The 15,363-nt window shown below is 48.1% G+C and overlaps 1 protein-coding gene across 1 annotated transcript; it reads left to right on the top strand.

Moving 5' to 3' along the window:
- The first annotated feature begins 192 nt into the window (after nucleotides 1–192).
- LOC133726359 (pectinesterase 31) lies at nucleotides 193–3,494 on the top strand. The gene is made up of 6 exons (XM_062153891.1): nucleotides 193–588; nucleotides 670–774; nucleotides 1,295–1,372; nucleotides 1,770–1,957; nucleotides 2,390–2,563; nucleotides 3,079–3,494. The coding sequence occupies exons 1-6, from the start codon at nucleotides 355–357 to the stop codon at nucleotides 3,239–3,241; spliced, it is 942 nt and encodes a 313-aa protein (XP_062009875.1). The 5' UTR covers nucleotides 193–354; the 3' UTR covers nucleotides 3,242–3,494.
- Nucleotides 3,495–15,363: the final 11,869 nt, after the last annotated feature.

Genomic DNA, 15,363 nt, shown 5'->3' with positions numbered 1-15,363 from the left:
GAGGTTCCGATTTATACGGTGAAATTACAAAAAATTTCAGGCGGACAGATAATATTAATTGCACTTTTTGGTTATTTAAAAAAAAAAAAAACATAAATATCATGGCCGACATGGCATGCTAGGTGAAAATGGAGTGATATAAGATTCCAAGGACCATGATAAGCATTATTTATTTATCTGGATGTGTTGTGTCTCTGTCAGGTCTATCTCTGCGTTTTATCTCCGCTATCGATCCCATCGCCCCAAACTCCACATGCAAGTCAAGACAGTCTCTAAAGTCCAACTCCTATTTTTAGAAACTAGCTAGCTTATAAACAACAAACCCATCATCGTATTCACGTTAACCTCCTCGAAATGTTGATAACCGTGTCACAGGACGGCTCCGGTGACCACCGCACCGTACAGGAGGCCATCGACGCCGTGCCTCTCTGCAACACGTGTCGCACTGTGATTCGTATAGCTCCGGGCATCTACCGGCAGCCGGTGTATGTCCCCAAGACCAAGAACCTCATCACACTCGCGGGTCTGCGACCGGAGGATACTGTGCTGACGTGGAACAACACCGCCACCAAAATCGAGCACCACCAGGTGAGGAAGGGAGTTTTCGGTGCTACCCCAGTTGGGTTTGTGACACGTGTGGCGCTGAGGGGTTTTGGGTTTTTGTTGCAGGCTTCTAGGGTGATTGGGACTGGGACTTTTGGATGTGGGAGTACAATTGTGGAAGGAGAGGACTTCATTGCTGAGAATATCACTTTTGAGAACTCTTCTCCTGAGGTAAAGCTCAGTTTTTAGTTTCATTTTGATTCAAGAATGCATCTTTTGATTGCTTTTGTTAATTTTAGTGGTGTGTTTCAGCATTTTGGGATTTTGTAAGTTTATGGTTATGATTCTCTGGGTTTGATTCTATTGGTAGTTGTTCATTTGGTATAAGTGTGTTTTGGGAATTTTAGTTAGGAGAGAAAGATAGAGAAATGATATGAAATTATGAACATGATTGAGAGGAAAATAGCTTTTTCATTTGTTTTATACTGGTTGGATGTGTAGGCAGAAAAGGCTTTATAACGTGTTTGAAATCTTCACAATCTAACAACATGCGAATTGTTTCTGTCTGAATGGAGAGAAGTTGGAAGCGTGAGAAATGAGGCTGTAAAAGTCTCTTATGTTATGTCCATATTTAACCACCTAAACTGGAGTAATATTAGAACATTCCATTTGCCCCCTTTTATATTCAAGCTTTGAACTTTTTAATTTTTTCTGCATTGCATATGACTTTTTCTCTGTTTCCATTTGGTAGGGTTCGGGCCAAGCTGTGGCAATTAGAGTAACAGCTGATCGGTGCGCCTTCTATAACTGCAGATTCCTTGGATGGCAGGTATATTCATTGTTTCATAGTGACTTATAGATCATAGAGTTCATGGAACACCTTTATAACAAACTGTAGGCGACCCTGTGGTTCATCGTTGGTAGTTTGTTTTATTTATTTATTTATTTTGGATAGAGTAGTTTGTTTTATTTAATTTGCTGGTTTATCTTATTATTTGCTTCGCTAGTGGAGTGTTTCTTTATGGGAGTGGGAGGAGATTTATTATTTGAGAGGTATTCTATAAGAAATTTGCCTGCTGGATCTTTGCATATGAGATATCTGGTTATGATGGCAACCTAGATGTTTGCATCTTTAGTCTACTTGCTTGCAATGGTCTCTTTCATTTTATGATGAGTGAGAGGAGTAATCACTCTAATTGATGATTCCTTTTTCAACTTTGACACAGGATACCCTGTACTTGCATTATGGAAAGCAGTATTTGAAAGATTGTTATATTGAAGGAAGTGTAGACTTCATTTTCGGTAATAGCACAGCTCTTTTGGAGCATTGTCATATCCACTGCAAGTCAGCAGGTTTCATAACTGCGCAAAGCAGGAAATCATCCCAGGAGACTACAGGATATGTGTTCCTAAGGTATGCGATCACTAGTCTTTTAGTTTCTTGTTCCTTCCCCAAGTGATTGAATCCTTGACTATTTTGATACAACAATGAGAGTCATTTGGAGTTGTCATCTTAAGATATATGTTCCTAGTCATTTGTTCCTAAGATATATGTAAATGCAACAATGATCACTAGTCATTTGTTCCCAAGATATATGTAAATGCAAAGACCACTTTTAGTTTCGATTTTTCTACTGTTTCATTTGGAGTTGTCATCTTACAATTTTTCTATTGAATCCTTGTACTATAACGTGAGAGGCGAATGCATAGTAATTACTAAGAAAAATAGCAAAATTCCAGATCTCGGTAGCTTGTCTAGTCTTTGCTCTTTCATCCTTGATTTTTCTTTAAATCGTTAGTTATTTTTTTGTTCTTTATTGATGAACTATTTGTTGAATTGGTGCAGGTGTATAATAACTGGAAATGGAGGTGCTCCATATGCATTTCTGGGACGACCATGGGGACCTTTTGGAAGAGTGGTCTTTGCATTTACATATATGGATGCATGCATCAAACATGTAGGCTGGAATAATTGGGGTAAAACAGAGAATGAAAGAAGCGCTTGCTTTTACGAATACAGGTATAGCATGTTTTTCCATCTGCGTAGTACTTCAACTCCAGAGAGCCTTCCCTTAAGTAAATGTCTTATTATTTCCCTCCATCCCATCTGGGTCTGAGCCAAATTCTGAAGTGACGTCATCAAACATGTGGTCAAAATATTTATCTAACTGAAGAACTTTGTACACTAGCTTGCTTAGTAATGGACTAGAGTAGTGCGGGAGAGACCATATAAATTATCACCGTAGTAGACTTGGGAGTAGTAGCAATACATAACACAAAACAAAACTTAGAATATATATGTTTGGTCTAAATATTTGAGTTCATTCTTTTTCGGTACATTAAATGAAATATTTGTTGTTTTCTTTTTGGTGGAAGATAATAAGATGCCCTCAGGTTTGTACTTTCTTTATCTGATCTTGGATGCAGAAAAACATCTGGAAGCACCGCTTATTGTTTTTGTAGAAACATTTCTTTCTACGCGAGTGACTAGAAGTTGAATTTGATAAAGCTTGCATTATTGAATCAAAATTGCAGGTGTTTTGGACCGGGTAGTTGCCCATCAAAACGAGTGACATGGGCTAGAGAACTGGTAGATGAGGAAGCAGACCAGTTCCTCAAGCATGGTTACATCGACCCAGACCCCCAAAGACCTTGGCTTGCTCAGAGAATGGCCCTAAGAATACCATATTCTGCATAGACGTTCAAATCGGGACTACATGGGGAAGACCTCCAACAAATGATAGGGAATATTTAGATATCATTCTAGGGTGAGTGAATAAAAGAGCACACAATTACTGTTTCAAATTTTCTTTGCGAAGATATGGCAGGTATTTCACGGTGTCTTTTAATGTAAGCTTCCTAGCAGATGTAAGTGCATGTGTGTTACAGAATTTCAGTTTTGGTTTGGCTAAACCAGATTAATGATGCAGCAAGATTGGTTTTCGGTTTTATGAGTTAGTATAGAAAACGGCCCGCCGCAATGTGATTTCTGTTCTTATGGACTAATCCAACTGATGAAACTCGTGCTAGTCAGTTAGTTCTTGGTACAATCGAATTGATTCAGATATTATATGCAGATTTCATTCATTTTTGGCGCATATTTTGTTCAGTAACAAAGACGGGAACTTCGAGCCCTTTGAGTTGGTCCTACTGTCCAAGTGGTGAGAGAGGGTGGGAAACCAAGTAATTTTAGGCTAGGTCACAGGAACGTTGTAAACGTAACCAAAAAAAAAAAAAAGGCACATGACTTTGTTCCAGTCTTTACCAATCGGCAATCACCACCATCCTTTCAGCTAGGAAATAGTAGCTTTTGGAAAGGAAACATGTTTTAGAGTTCAACACGCTCATGGATATGGTTAGTAGTACTTGCGTTTGGAATGCTCATTTTGAGTACACAGGTTTCATATGGTTAAGGTAAAATGGTCCGTACAGTACCCGAACTTTTCATCCTTATAACTTTTGGTACCTAAACTTCAAATAATATCAATACGGTACCTGTGATTCTTTGCCCGACCGAGGATTGGTACATATGGCCGTTACCTCCGTTACGGAACTTGCCAGCTGACAATTTTGAACTTAAAATGACCAATTTACCCTTTCTTTTTTCTTAGTTGTTTTTGTTATTATAATTTTTTTTTTGACAGTGAATGTGACGGCGGTACTAGGCTGGACCAAAAAGTGGCCATGGGAGGACATGGGCAGCGGCCGCGGTGCTGGGTTGGACCGAAAAGTGGCCATGGGAGAACATGGGCGGCGACGGTGGTTCTGGGCTGGACCGGAAAGTGGCCACAACATCAAAATCCTTATCGGATCCAGGTTGTGGGTGGGAGAGGACACGAGCTGCAGATCCTCATCAGCACCACCTCCTTCATCGCCACCCCCATCTTCGACCATCATTCCCCGCACCATGATTCCAGTTTCCACCCCAACAACTTTATCAACCCCTTGTTCTTGAACAATTTCCATCACAGTCAAACCCATTCTCCTTTTTCACCTAACAGAAATCTTGCTATCAATTATCAATTTGATTCATGACAATTCCAATCTCTCACCATCAATATGAATTGCAACAATAGCCTCAATGATTTCAGCAAAACAAGAAAACAACTGAAGCATGAAGTGTGTACTTACATGAGCATTTGCCAAAGCATAATTAGCTCTAATGAGCCACACTCATGCCACCGTCAGCGGTACCAACTCCCACCAGCGGAGTGATATACGGAAACACAGCCAAGTAGGCTACCGCCTGAGCCCCGACTCACCCCTAGGTCACCGCCGACGCGCTGCCACGCACCGCGTCAAGATGGCATCAGAAGCTGGGAACTGAAGCATATCAGTCCCACATCGAAAAACATGGAAGAGATCAGCCTCTCCTCATTAATTACGCATTTACTACTTACCTACTGTTATTCTGTCAACATAAATACGTTGACTAACTTAGGCATCGGAGAAGAGAAGACCGCCCAACGCGGTCTGCCTTTCACGCCTTTTGTATTTTACTTGACAGGTAGCGGAAGTATCGATCACACCATAAGTAGCGGTCCGCCCATCGGACCAGCGTTAACCAAAGGTTTAGCCACCGCTGAATCTTAGACATTAACATTGGCGCCGTCTGTGGGAATCCTTGAACAAAAGGCCATCCCACCACAACAATCACCATGACTAACGGTAGCGGGGGAAATACTGAGGAGCAAGTGGGTCAATCTGCCAACCCCCACTCCACCAACCCCGCGGCTAACATTAACCCAGCGGTTAACGTTAACAGAGCACTATTCAACACTCCGGTCAACCGCAGCGCGGAACCCCAGGGCTCATCCCAGGTCTCGCTGACTCAAACTGCAGCGGAGACCCGACCAGGCAGCAGTCGCCCCACCAGGCCCAGATCTCGCCGCTATGTATGAACTGGCATTGGCGGACCTCCACAAGGCAAACAGAGAGCGCAGAGAGAAGGCCGAGGCCCAAAAGCAGGTGGCCACACTGATGTCAAAATTAGACGAACTAAAAAATGTGCTGGAGGCAAACGCTAACCCAACGCAGAGCGAGCAATCGCGGAGCACCAGATGTAGTCGACCCAATACCGGCGGATTGGTACCCGTACAAATCATACAAATGCAGGTACCGCTGAACCCACCAGAACTATTAGGAATGGGCCCACCTCCCCTGCCCAGCCTAATGATGGAACAGGAAGCAGAGTCACAGCCGCACACCAACCGCTCTACAACTAAGGCTAGAACTGAAGGTAATCCACCTGTCCCTAGGCGGGAACTGATCCAGCGGAATCTCCAGGCGGGGCCTGCTGGTGATGCAACCGCCCTAATCCTGGAAAGGATGCAGCAATTAGAATAAAGGCTAATCCGGGAGGAGGCAGGCGCCCCAACGCCAATTTTAAATCCGCTCTTTGCGTCCAGACCAAGACCATGCACCGCCAGGATCTTGCAATCCATCAGACCAGCACATGCAAAGACACCAAAGATGTCACATTACAGCGGCATGACTGACCCCTTCGTCCACATGGACACCTTCAAAAAAGTCACCAACAACAAGGGATTTGATGACGCCACCCTCTGCCACTTGTTCAGCGAAACGCTAGACAGTGAGGCAATGAGATGGTTCTTTGAATGCCCACCTGGATCCATCGACTCATTCCATGCACTATCAAACGCTTTCCTCTCTCGGTTCATCCTGTTAGCCGCCGGGCACCACAACACAAGTCAGTTGTTCAACGTCAAACAGGGCGCCGAAGAAACATTGAAGCCATTTGTCACTAGGTGGCGGGCGGCATCATCTCAGTGCCGCGATGTTGACAAAACAATGGCATTAGCAGCCTTCAAGCAGGGACTCCTCAAGGGACCATTTCTCTATCACCTCAATTACAATAATCCAAATGCCGCATATGACCACGTCATGGGCGAGGCGGTCATCCATGCACAGGCATAATTCATCACATATGGAGAAACCCCACCATCACCGCCAACACCGGCAAAGTCCACCCAACCCTCTTCCAGCCATCAGGGGACCGCTAACAAAACCTCTGCTACGCCGCCAACTGATAAGAAGAGAGTGTGGCAACATGCATAATTCATCACATATGGAGAAACCCCACCATCACCGCCAACACAGGCAAAGTCCACCCAACCCTCTTCCAGCCATCAGGAGATCGCTAACAAAACCTCTGCTACGCCGCCAACTGATAAGAAGAGAGAGTGGCAACAGAGCAACTACCAAAACAAGCGGCAAAAAGACCAGCATTACCACAAGGGCAACCGCTCATCCCACGGGGATAACCGTAACAAACAGACGGAGTCCTCCCAGCGGTATGCAGTGTTTACAGTCCTCACGGCCTCGTATGAAGAGATATACGACCAGTGTAAAGACCAGATCCCACCGCCACCCCCAAGAAAGTACCCCCAAGAGTGGGAAAACCAAGAAACACCGGCAAGTGGTGTAAATACCACGAGGACAGCGGTCACAACACCAACAATTGCAACGCTCTCAAAACAGCTGTTGAGACTTTGTATCGTGATGGTAAGATGGAACAATTCAAGGTGCGCCAACCGCCACCTGTGGTCTCCAACATCGAACCCATGCGCCGCATCAACACCATCGACGGCGACGCCCCGATCACCAACATGTCTCATAGAGCAAGAAAGCGCTATACACGCGCTAACCACCCCAAAGAAGTTTGCAACATCCGCTATGAGAGATCCGCTAAACTCCCAAAGTCTGGTTGGGAACCCATTACCTTCTCGGAGGAAGAGGAGCGCGGAGTGCATCTACCCCATGACGATCCATTCTTGACCGACGCCATGCTCGATAAATGGTTAGTGGGAAGGGTCCTTGTTGACAGCGGATCCGCTATCAATGTTATATTCAATGGTTGCTATAACCAACTCCAGCGGAATAGAAAATTACTCCAGGATCATGAGCCATTGCTCAGCTTCTCCGGTGACGTCACGCAACCACTCAGTTCTAACTACATGCGTCTAGTCATCGACGCTAGTCCATGCATAGCGGGAATACATACGGAGTTCATCGTTGTCGATTGCTTCAGTTCATATAATGCCATCATTGGTCGACCGACACTCAACAACCTCAAGTGCATCATAGCCGGATACATGCTTCTCATGAAATTCCCTACACCCAACGGGACAGGTTGTGTGAAGGGCAGTCAACAGTTGGCACGAGAATGTTATTCAACGACTGTGGCACGGTCAACGCGCCGCCATGAGATCTTGACGGTGGGAAGCCATGCATCAACGCCAAACATTTTTGAAGACCCTAGGGATGACGAGGAAAAATATGTGAGCATGTCAACCCAGAAACATCCTTGAGGGTTATCAGCATCTCCGACGAGCACCCTGAGCGGACAGTCCGCATAGGCGCCCAGCTAGCCCCAGAGATAGCCCAGAGCTCACTCAGTTTCTACGTGACAACGCCGCCGTCTTTGCATGGTCCTATGTTGATATGCCAGGCATCTCCCCTGAAATCATCACACACAAGTTGAGTATCAAACCATCCTTCTATCTTGTCAAGCAGCAGTGAAGGGCCTTCGATGAAGAGAGATATCGTGCAATAGGGGAAGAAGTTGCCAAGCTTCAGGGCATTGGGTTCATCCGCCAGGTCAATTATCCCCAGTGGATTTCCAACCTGGTCATGGTCAAGAAGCCTAGCGGAAAGTGGCGGATGTGTGTCGACTTTAAAGGTCTTAACAAGGCATGTCCCAAGGATAGCTTCCCGCTACCCCGCATTGATCAACTGGTCGATGCAACCGCTAGACACGAGCTGCTCAGCATGATGGACGCCTTCTCCGGCTATAATCAGATCAAGATGCACCCCGGCGACCAGGAATGCACCACCTTCACAACCGACAAGGGCCTGTACTGTTACAATGTCATGCCTTTCGGTTTGAAGAACGCCGGTGCAACTTATCAGCGGTTGATGAATGCCATGTTCGCTAAGCACCTCGGCAAGATAATAGAGATATACTTGGACTACATGTTAGTCAAAAGCATCAAGGCCAGCGGACACCTGGGAAACCTCAGAATCATATTCGCCATCCTCTTGGCTTATGGTATGCGCCTCAACCCGGAAAAATGTTTCTTTGGCGTCACCGCTAGCAAATTTCTGGGCTATATCGTCAGTGAACGGGGCATAGAGGCCAATCCTGACAAGGTGCAAGCCATCCTCAACATGAAGGCTCCGGAATGGAAGGCGCACGTTCAGAGCCTCCAAGGCAAACTAACCGCCCTATCTCGGTTCATCTCCAGACTCACTGACAGGTGCCTCCCATTTTTCAATGTTCTGAAGAGGACCCACAAGAAAGTAATTGACTGGACACCAGAATGTGAAGCGGCATTCCAAAGCTTGAAGGAATACTTGGCATCAGTCCCACTTCTTTCCATTCCTGTACCGGGGGAGGTATTATACATCTACCTGGCGGTATCACCATCAGCGGTAAGCTGCGCCATTGTACGACGAGAGGGCTAGGAGGAGCTCCCAGTTTTCTACGCCGGCAGAGACAAGATATACCCCTCTGGGGCAGCTCGCTCTAGCACTCATTGTCTCCGCTAGGCGCCTCCGCCAATACTTTTAGGCCCACACCATTCATGTCTTAACAAACCAACCGCTGAAGTAGGTAATGCAAAATCCTGAGCACTTTGGGAGCCTCAACAAGTGGGCCATCGAGCTCAGCGAGTTCGACATTGACTACAAGCTAAGGATCTGGCAGTATAGCAACATTAAAACAATGCAACCATTACACAATTCCAAACTTGGAGAAAATTTCAGAAGCAAATGGCAAATACTTCATATATTTAGGGTCGAAACTCAGCGGCACTACTACTAAAAAAAAAAAAACAAGTGCAAGTCCACGGCTCGGATAATCTTCAGGGATTGTTGGGCTCAGCAGTAACTTCTGCACCGTCCACCGGCGGTTGTCGATCGGCCAAGCAGCTCGTTTGATCAGACCCACGAGCGATAGGACTCGGCGTCACCATGGTGCCATCCGAGCGGGTGTGAGCCGCCATAAAGTCAGCACGGGAGACTTCTGATTAAGTTGGAGGTGAAGTCCGCTGACAGTCATCCGCCGTACGGTCACCACTCTCGCCACTGCCCGAGCGGACACCTTCAGGTTGAGTGGGGACCACATCGCTTGCAGGAGGTTCCTGCTGACCTGATAGCCCGGCAGACTGGGACCCTTTGACCCAGTCAATGGCGCCTCTGGTTCAAAAACTCCAGGTTAGCGATGGCACCAGCATTCGCCGTCTCCATCATTGCTTGCTTGTACTCCGCAGACTGCTTGAACGCCTCCATGGCGGCAGCCCCCGTGCGGCTCCTCTCAGCTTCCCGCCGGGCAACCTCCCCTTCTAGCCTCTTCACCTCCGCAGATTTAGCTGCAGAATCCCGTTGAAGGATCTCAACTTTCTTAGCCTTTGCCGCCAATTGATCCTTCAGCAGAGCTATATCCTGCTCCAGCTGGGATACGTGGTCGTTCGGCTCGAGGTCCCGCTCAATGGCGACAGTTAACTTGCCGCGGGCATCCATAGCGTCGCATTCTGCCTTGGTCAGGCGCTGTTCGACATCAGCCAGCTTGTCCTTCGCTTCCACTAACTCCCTCTGGAGACCTTTGATCTCCTCCTTCAGCTGCAGCTCAACCCGAGGCTGGGTCGACACCGCCAGGAATAGTCGATGAGCCGAGCTGATTGGCGATTGCTGAATGGCCGTCAGACGAACTGTCCCATCCAGCCCGCCGAACCCGAGCCTTTCGCAGAGGTGGAACATAAATTCCCGCTAAGAGTCAGTCAGAAACTCCGCATAGGCAGCGAATGAGTCTAGACCGCCCTGCGGCACTTCCCCAACGACAGCCACACTCACCGGCTGTGAGGCTTGCTTGGCCTTCTTCTGTTGGCGGGCCCCAATGGTCTATGCAGTGGCTGCCTCATCTTCTTCATCGGCGTCATTCTGCCGCCGCTTCCTTTGAAGAACCGCCTGTGTAGCACCAGCGGCGACAGGCCTTAAAGTTGCCTGCCGTTCCAGCCCCGCAAGAGTAGCAGACTCCTTCCGCGACACCACCCTCTCCTTTTGGGGCCCACGCCGATTGGCAGGTACCTTCTCCTTCGATTGCACAGGAGCGGAAGGAGCCTTGCTCCCTCCAGCAACCCTTTGCTCATCGCCACCCTCGACCGACGTCGCGGCTTGGCTAGCGGGAGCGAGATGAGAGTGGTGCGGCATTGGCATCACCACAGGAGCCTCTGAAGGGCTAACCGCTAGGGTCTGCGGGTCGACGGTAGTCTGCTGCGCCGCCAGTCCAGCGGCGTACATGCCCTCCAAAAAGTTGTTAATTTCGGCGCGGTCCATTGCTTTGTCGAATGGCTCGCGACTAGCCTTGTTACCTGGCGGTGTATCTATAAGCACAATGCAAAGTTAGCAGGGGACAAGTTGAGGTAAGGCACAAGTCGGCGGGATATATTTACCAACGGCGCGCGTCAACCGCAAGTCGACCAGCAACTCCCACCCGGTAAGTAGGCGGAGATCTAGCAGGTTACGATTCCGCCAGCAACCTTTGATCCTTGCCACGCGACACTCTTCCTTGCTCGTCAAGTTAAAACGCAGACCCGCTGCACAGAAACCGAAACAGTTATTAGAAAAAAAGATATAAAATACAGGCATATCACACATACATTTTCCGCCAACTTTGGTCAGCGGAGGCTAGCAACAACCTTGGACTGGTTGGAACTCCGACTTAATCCTAAACGTCGGCGCCCCATCATTTTCTCCCGCATCGTACTCCCACCCCGATGTCGCAATGCAGAAAGTCGTCTGCTAGGGAGACATCGAATCTTTCAAATTCTCTATCAACTTGGGTGCTCCCTATCGGCGAGTGAGGTTCACCTGACCGCTGCATCCTTGGTGCCGTACATAGACCAACTCATAGAAGTGAAGTACCTCCGCTACGGTTGGCCCTTCGCACCCAGATAGACGCCAAAGCGAGTTCAGCGCCACCAACAACCGCCACATGTTGGGGCAAATTTTCCCAAAGGTGAGGTCAAGCTCGCACACCAGGATCTGGAGGTTGGGGAGTAGCGGAAAGGTGACACCTTGGCGGAAGATGGCCTCATGAACGGCAGCATACCCCGCCGGCAGAACGGAAACTTTCTCATCAGCGGTTGGCGGGCGCAACTTCACCACTCCAGTAAGGCGGAACACCCGCTTCAGACGGTTGACGGCGGCCACAGTCATCGGCCCTCCCGCCTCATCAACTGAGGTACCGTCACGTAGAACCCAGGCGGACTCTATCTCTTCACCGCCAGCCTCTCCCCTGCCAGCAGAACGGCTAGCGGCGCTATTGCTCACTAGCCTCTCCTCGCGCCTATTACGAGCAGCAACATCATCCCTTGCCCTAGAGCTCTCTGGACGCCCGACACGACCCATTGCTACCTCCCAAGGTATGGTCAGTAGCGGCTCGATATCTAGCAGATCGGACAGTGAGGTTCCTGCAGGGGCAGACGGACGCAACGAGTCAATAAATATCCTATCCGCCACGCTGAGCGACACGTCAGACCCGGAATCCTCACTGCTCGAGATCTCTACGACGCTAGGCATCACAAACCCTAAAACCCAGGTAAGTTAGTTCAATAACAATCTATAAAATCCCTACGTTAGTTTTCATCCAAGAACAGTCACCCAGAAAACCCAGAAATAACCAAAACAAGAACAAAGCGCATACACATTCAAACCCCAGATTCGACCATCTAACAAAGCAAGAAACCTCAACCCTCTGTCAAACACCTAAACCCACCCCCAAACACAATTCTAGACCCTCAAATACACTGGGGAATGGCAGAAACCACTTCGAAGCAACAAAACCAGAAACTGACAAACAACGAAATAGAGAAACTCGGATCACCAACCTGTAAATATGAGAAATCCGGTGCGCTTGGGATGCATATCTTCACTTCCAAGGATCTTTTCCGTCACCGAATGACACTCACTCGATTTGCAGGGCACAATCCTCGGCTCTCAGAAGGCAAGACGTGAAGACGACGAGTTCAGTTGGAAGTGAAGAAGATGTCAAAACCACTGTGGTTTCCCTCTCTTTTATGTCAACATCAAACCAATCTAGGCCGTCCGCTGAAAAACGACATCACACGACAGCCGTACACGTGCCCCACGACCGCACTTACTCTCCGGATTAATCGAGGCGTCGCCTCGGTTACAAAATCAATAATTACTCGCATTAATGGCGAGGATGCGAGGACGTTATTCCACACGCTAACCCAATACATGTTGGCCACGTGTCGGACACCGTTAGACGAAGCGTCTATCTGAAGTAACCGTCGAAGAGGAAGATCACCAATCATCGAGAGTCTCCGCTAAGTACAACTTCGCTAGCGGAACTTCTCCCTTTTCATCTTGTAAGTGAGGCAGTTTCCGTTAGGTGCAACTCCGCCAGCGGGACTTCTCCCTTTTCATCTTGCAAGTGAGGCAGTCTCTGCTAGGCGCAACTCTGCCAGCGGGACTTCTCCCTTTTCATCTTGCAAGTGAGGCAGTCTCCGCTAAGCACAACTCCGCTAGCGGGACTTCTCCCTTTTTCATCTTGCAAGTGAGGCAGTCTCCGCTAAGCGTAACTCCGCTAGCGGGACTTCTCCCTTTTCATCTTGCAAGTGAGGCAGTCTCCGCTAAGCGTCACTCCGCCAGCGAGACTTCTACCTTTTCATCTTGCAAGTGAGGCAGTCTCCGCTAAGCGAAACTCCGCTAGCGGGACTTCTCCCTTTTCATCTTGCAAGGGCGGCAGTCTCCGCTAAGTGAAACTCCGCTAGCGGAATTTCTCCCTTTTCATCTTGCAAGCGAGGCAGTCTCCGCTAAGCGCAACTCCGCTAGCAGGACTTCTCCCCTTCTATCTTGAAAGCAACGGTCTCCGCTGAGCGCAACACCGCTCACCGGGCTACAACCAGGCAGGTCCCCGCGACACTGCTTGCCGCTAACTATCAGCGGAGAGACTTCCGTCAACAGCGACTCCCGAGGCAGCGCCTCATTCTAAAGACGACCGCCACGAGGCGTTACAGTCACGCTACGTCCCTCCGGGACATGGGGATACGTCAACAGTCTACGACGGCCCTGATCAGGCACGTTGACCCCCGCCACTCGGGTACCAAAGATTGGGCTCGCTACCCAACACCCTCTGCTCAGTGCAGCTCCCCTCAACAAACAATACACCGACCAAATGGAGGTCTATCTTAGCCGGGAAGTGGGGGACTCCCTGGGGGGCCTAGTAGGGGCCCACCCGAAAGGGTATAAAGCATTTGCTCAGTAAGTCCATGGTTGACGCTAATTATGCTTTTGCAAGTCTAGCGGAAGTAACGCTTCAAACCGCTGGCAACTCCCCAACCAAGATTGCCTTCCTTGACTGGGGACTTGGGGGACTTGTACTTACATGAGCATTTGCCAAAGCATAATTAGCTCTAATGAGCCACGCTCATGCCACCGCCAGCGGTACCAACTCCCACCAGCGGAGTGATCTACGGAAACACAGCCAAGCAGGCTACCGCCTGAGCCCCGGCTCACCCCCAAGTCACCGCCGACGCTCTGCCACGCGCCGCGTCAAGATGGCTTCAGAAGCTCCAGAAGCTGGGAACTGAAGCATATCAGTCCCACATCGAAAAACATGGAAGAGATCAGACTCTTCCCCACCTATAAAAGGTTTTCTCCTCTCTCCTCATTAATTACGCATTTACTACTTACCTACTGTTATTCTGTCAACATAAATACATTGACTAGCTTAGGCATCGGAGAAGAGAAGACCGCCCAACGCGATCTCCCTTTGACGCCCTTTGTATTTTACTTGACAGGTAGCGGAAGTATCGATCACACCATAAGTAGCGGTCCGCCCATCGGACCAGCGTTAACCAAAGGTTTAGCCACCGCTAAATCTTAGACATTAACAAAGTGGTAACAGTTCATTTGAAAGGCAATACACACCATTTCATCCGAATTATAGAAGCCAACCCAAATCATCAAATTCCAAACCTCTTCTTATCTTTCTGGGTTTCTTTCCCCCTTTGCTTTTCTGGGTTTTCTTCCCCAATTCGATTCCAATCTCGTCCCACCTACTTAACTTGGAACTAAAGAAAAATCAAACCCATTCCTTCTTTCTGAAAACCCTATAATGCTTCTTTGCTGAAAACCCTATTTCTTGACCTTTCTTCCTCTCTTTTTCGGTCCAGCCCAGCACCGCCGCTGTCACCCATGTCCTCCAAGAGGACATGGGCTTGGAGGACATGGGCGACCAAAGCGAGAGAGAGGGGGGAAGAAGAAGAAGAAGTAGCTAGAAAGAGAGAGGATTCGAAGCTGAAAATCTGTTAGAGAAAGCAAAGAGGAACCTGCCTGCACATTCTCTTTCTTGCTTGACTAGATTCGATTTCAAAGAAGAGCCGATGCTTAGGGCACCGAAAAAAAAAACATGAAAGGACGAAAATGCCCTTCTAAAATTGCCAGCTGGCAAGTTCCGTAACGGAGGTAACAGCCATATGTATCAATCCTCGGTCGGGCAAAGAACCTCAGGTACCGTATTGATATTTTTTGAAGTTTAGGTACCAAAAGTTATAAGGAGGAAAAGTTCGGGTACTGGACGGACCATTTTCCCTATTGTTAAAGATGCGTAGGAGACCTTGCAACTTATACTTGCGTCTTGGTTACCACTAGATAATGACAGCAGATATGAATGAGATTGCACTAAAGAAACCTAATCAAAAGTCAAATAAAAAGTAGTATTCCCAAAGTAACACCAACTTTGTTGTTATTTATCTCTGATTGAAGAAATCA

This window comes from Rosa rugosa, chromosome 1 (genome assembly GCF_958449725.1).
Source record: "Rosa rugosa chromosome 1, drRosRugo1.1, whole genome shotgun sequence".
Taxonomy (NCBI): Eukaryota; Viridiplantae; Streptophyta; class Magnoliopsida; order Rosales; family Rosaceae; genus Rosa; species Rosa rugosa.
The sequence above is the reverse complement of the archived record's forward strand: the minus strand, read 5'-3'. Positions and strand labels throughout refer to the sequence as shown.

What these genes read in the sequence shown, in the direction of transcription:
- LOC133726359 (XM_062153891.1), top strand. Translation starts at nt 355, where the DNA reads ATGTTGATAACCGTGTCACAGGACGGCTCCGGTGACCACCGCACCGTA. An exon ending in GCAGATTCCTTGGATGGCAG is followed by an intron (nt 1,373 to 1,769) that starts GTATATTCATTG and finishes ACTTTGACACAG; the next exon opens with GATACCCTGTACTTGCATTA. An exon ending in GCTTGCTTTTACGAATACAG is followed by an intron (nt 2,564 to 3,078) that starts GTATAGCATGTT and finishes TCAAAATTGCAG; the next exon opens with GTGTTTTGGACCGGGTAGTT.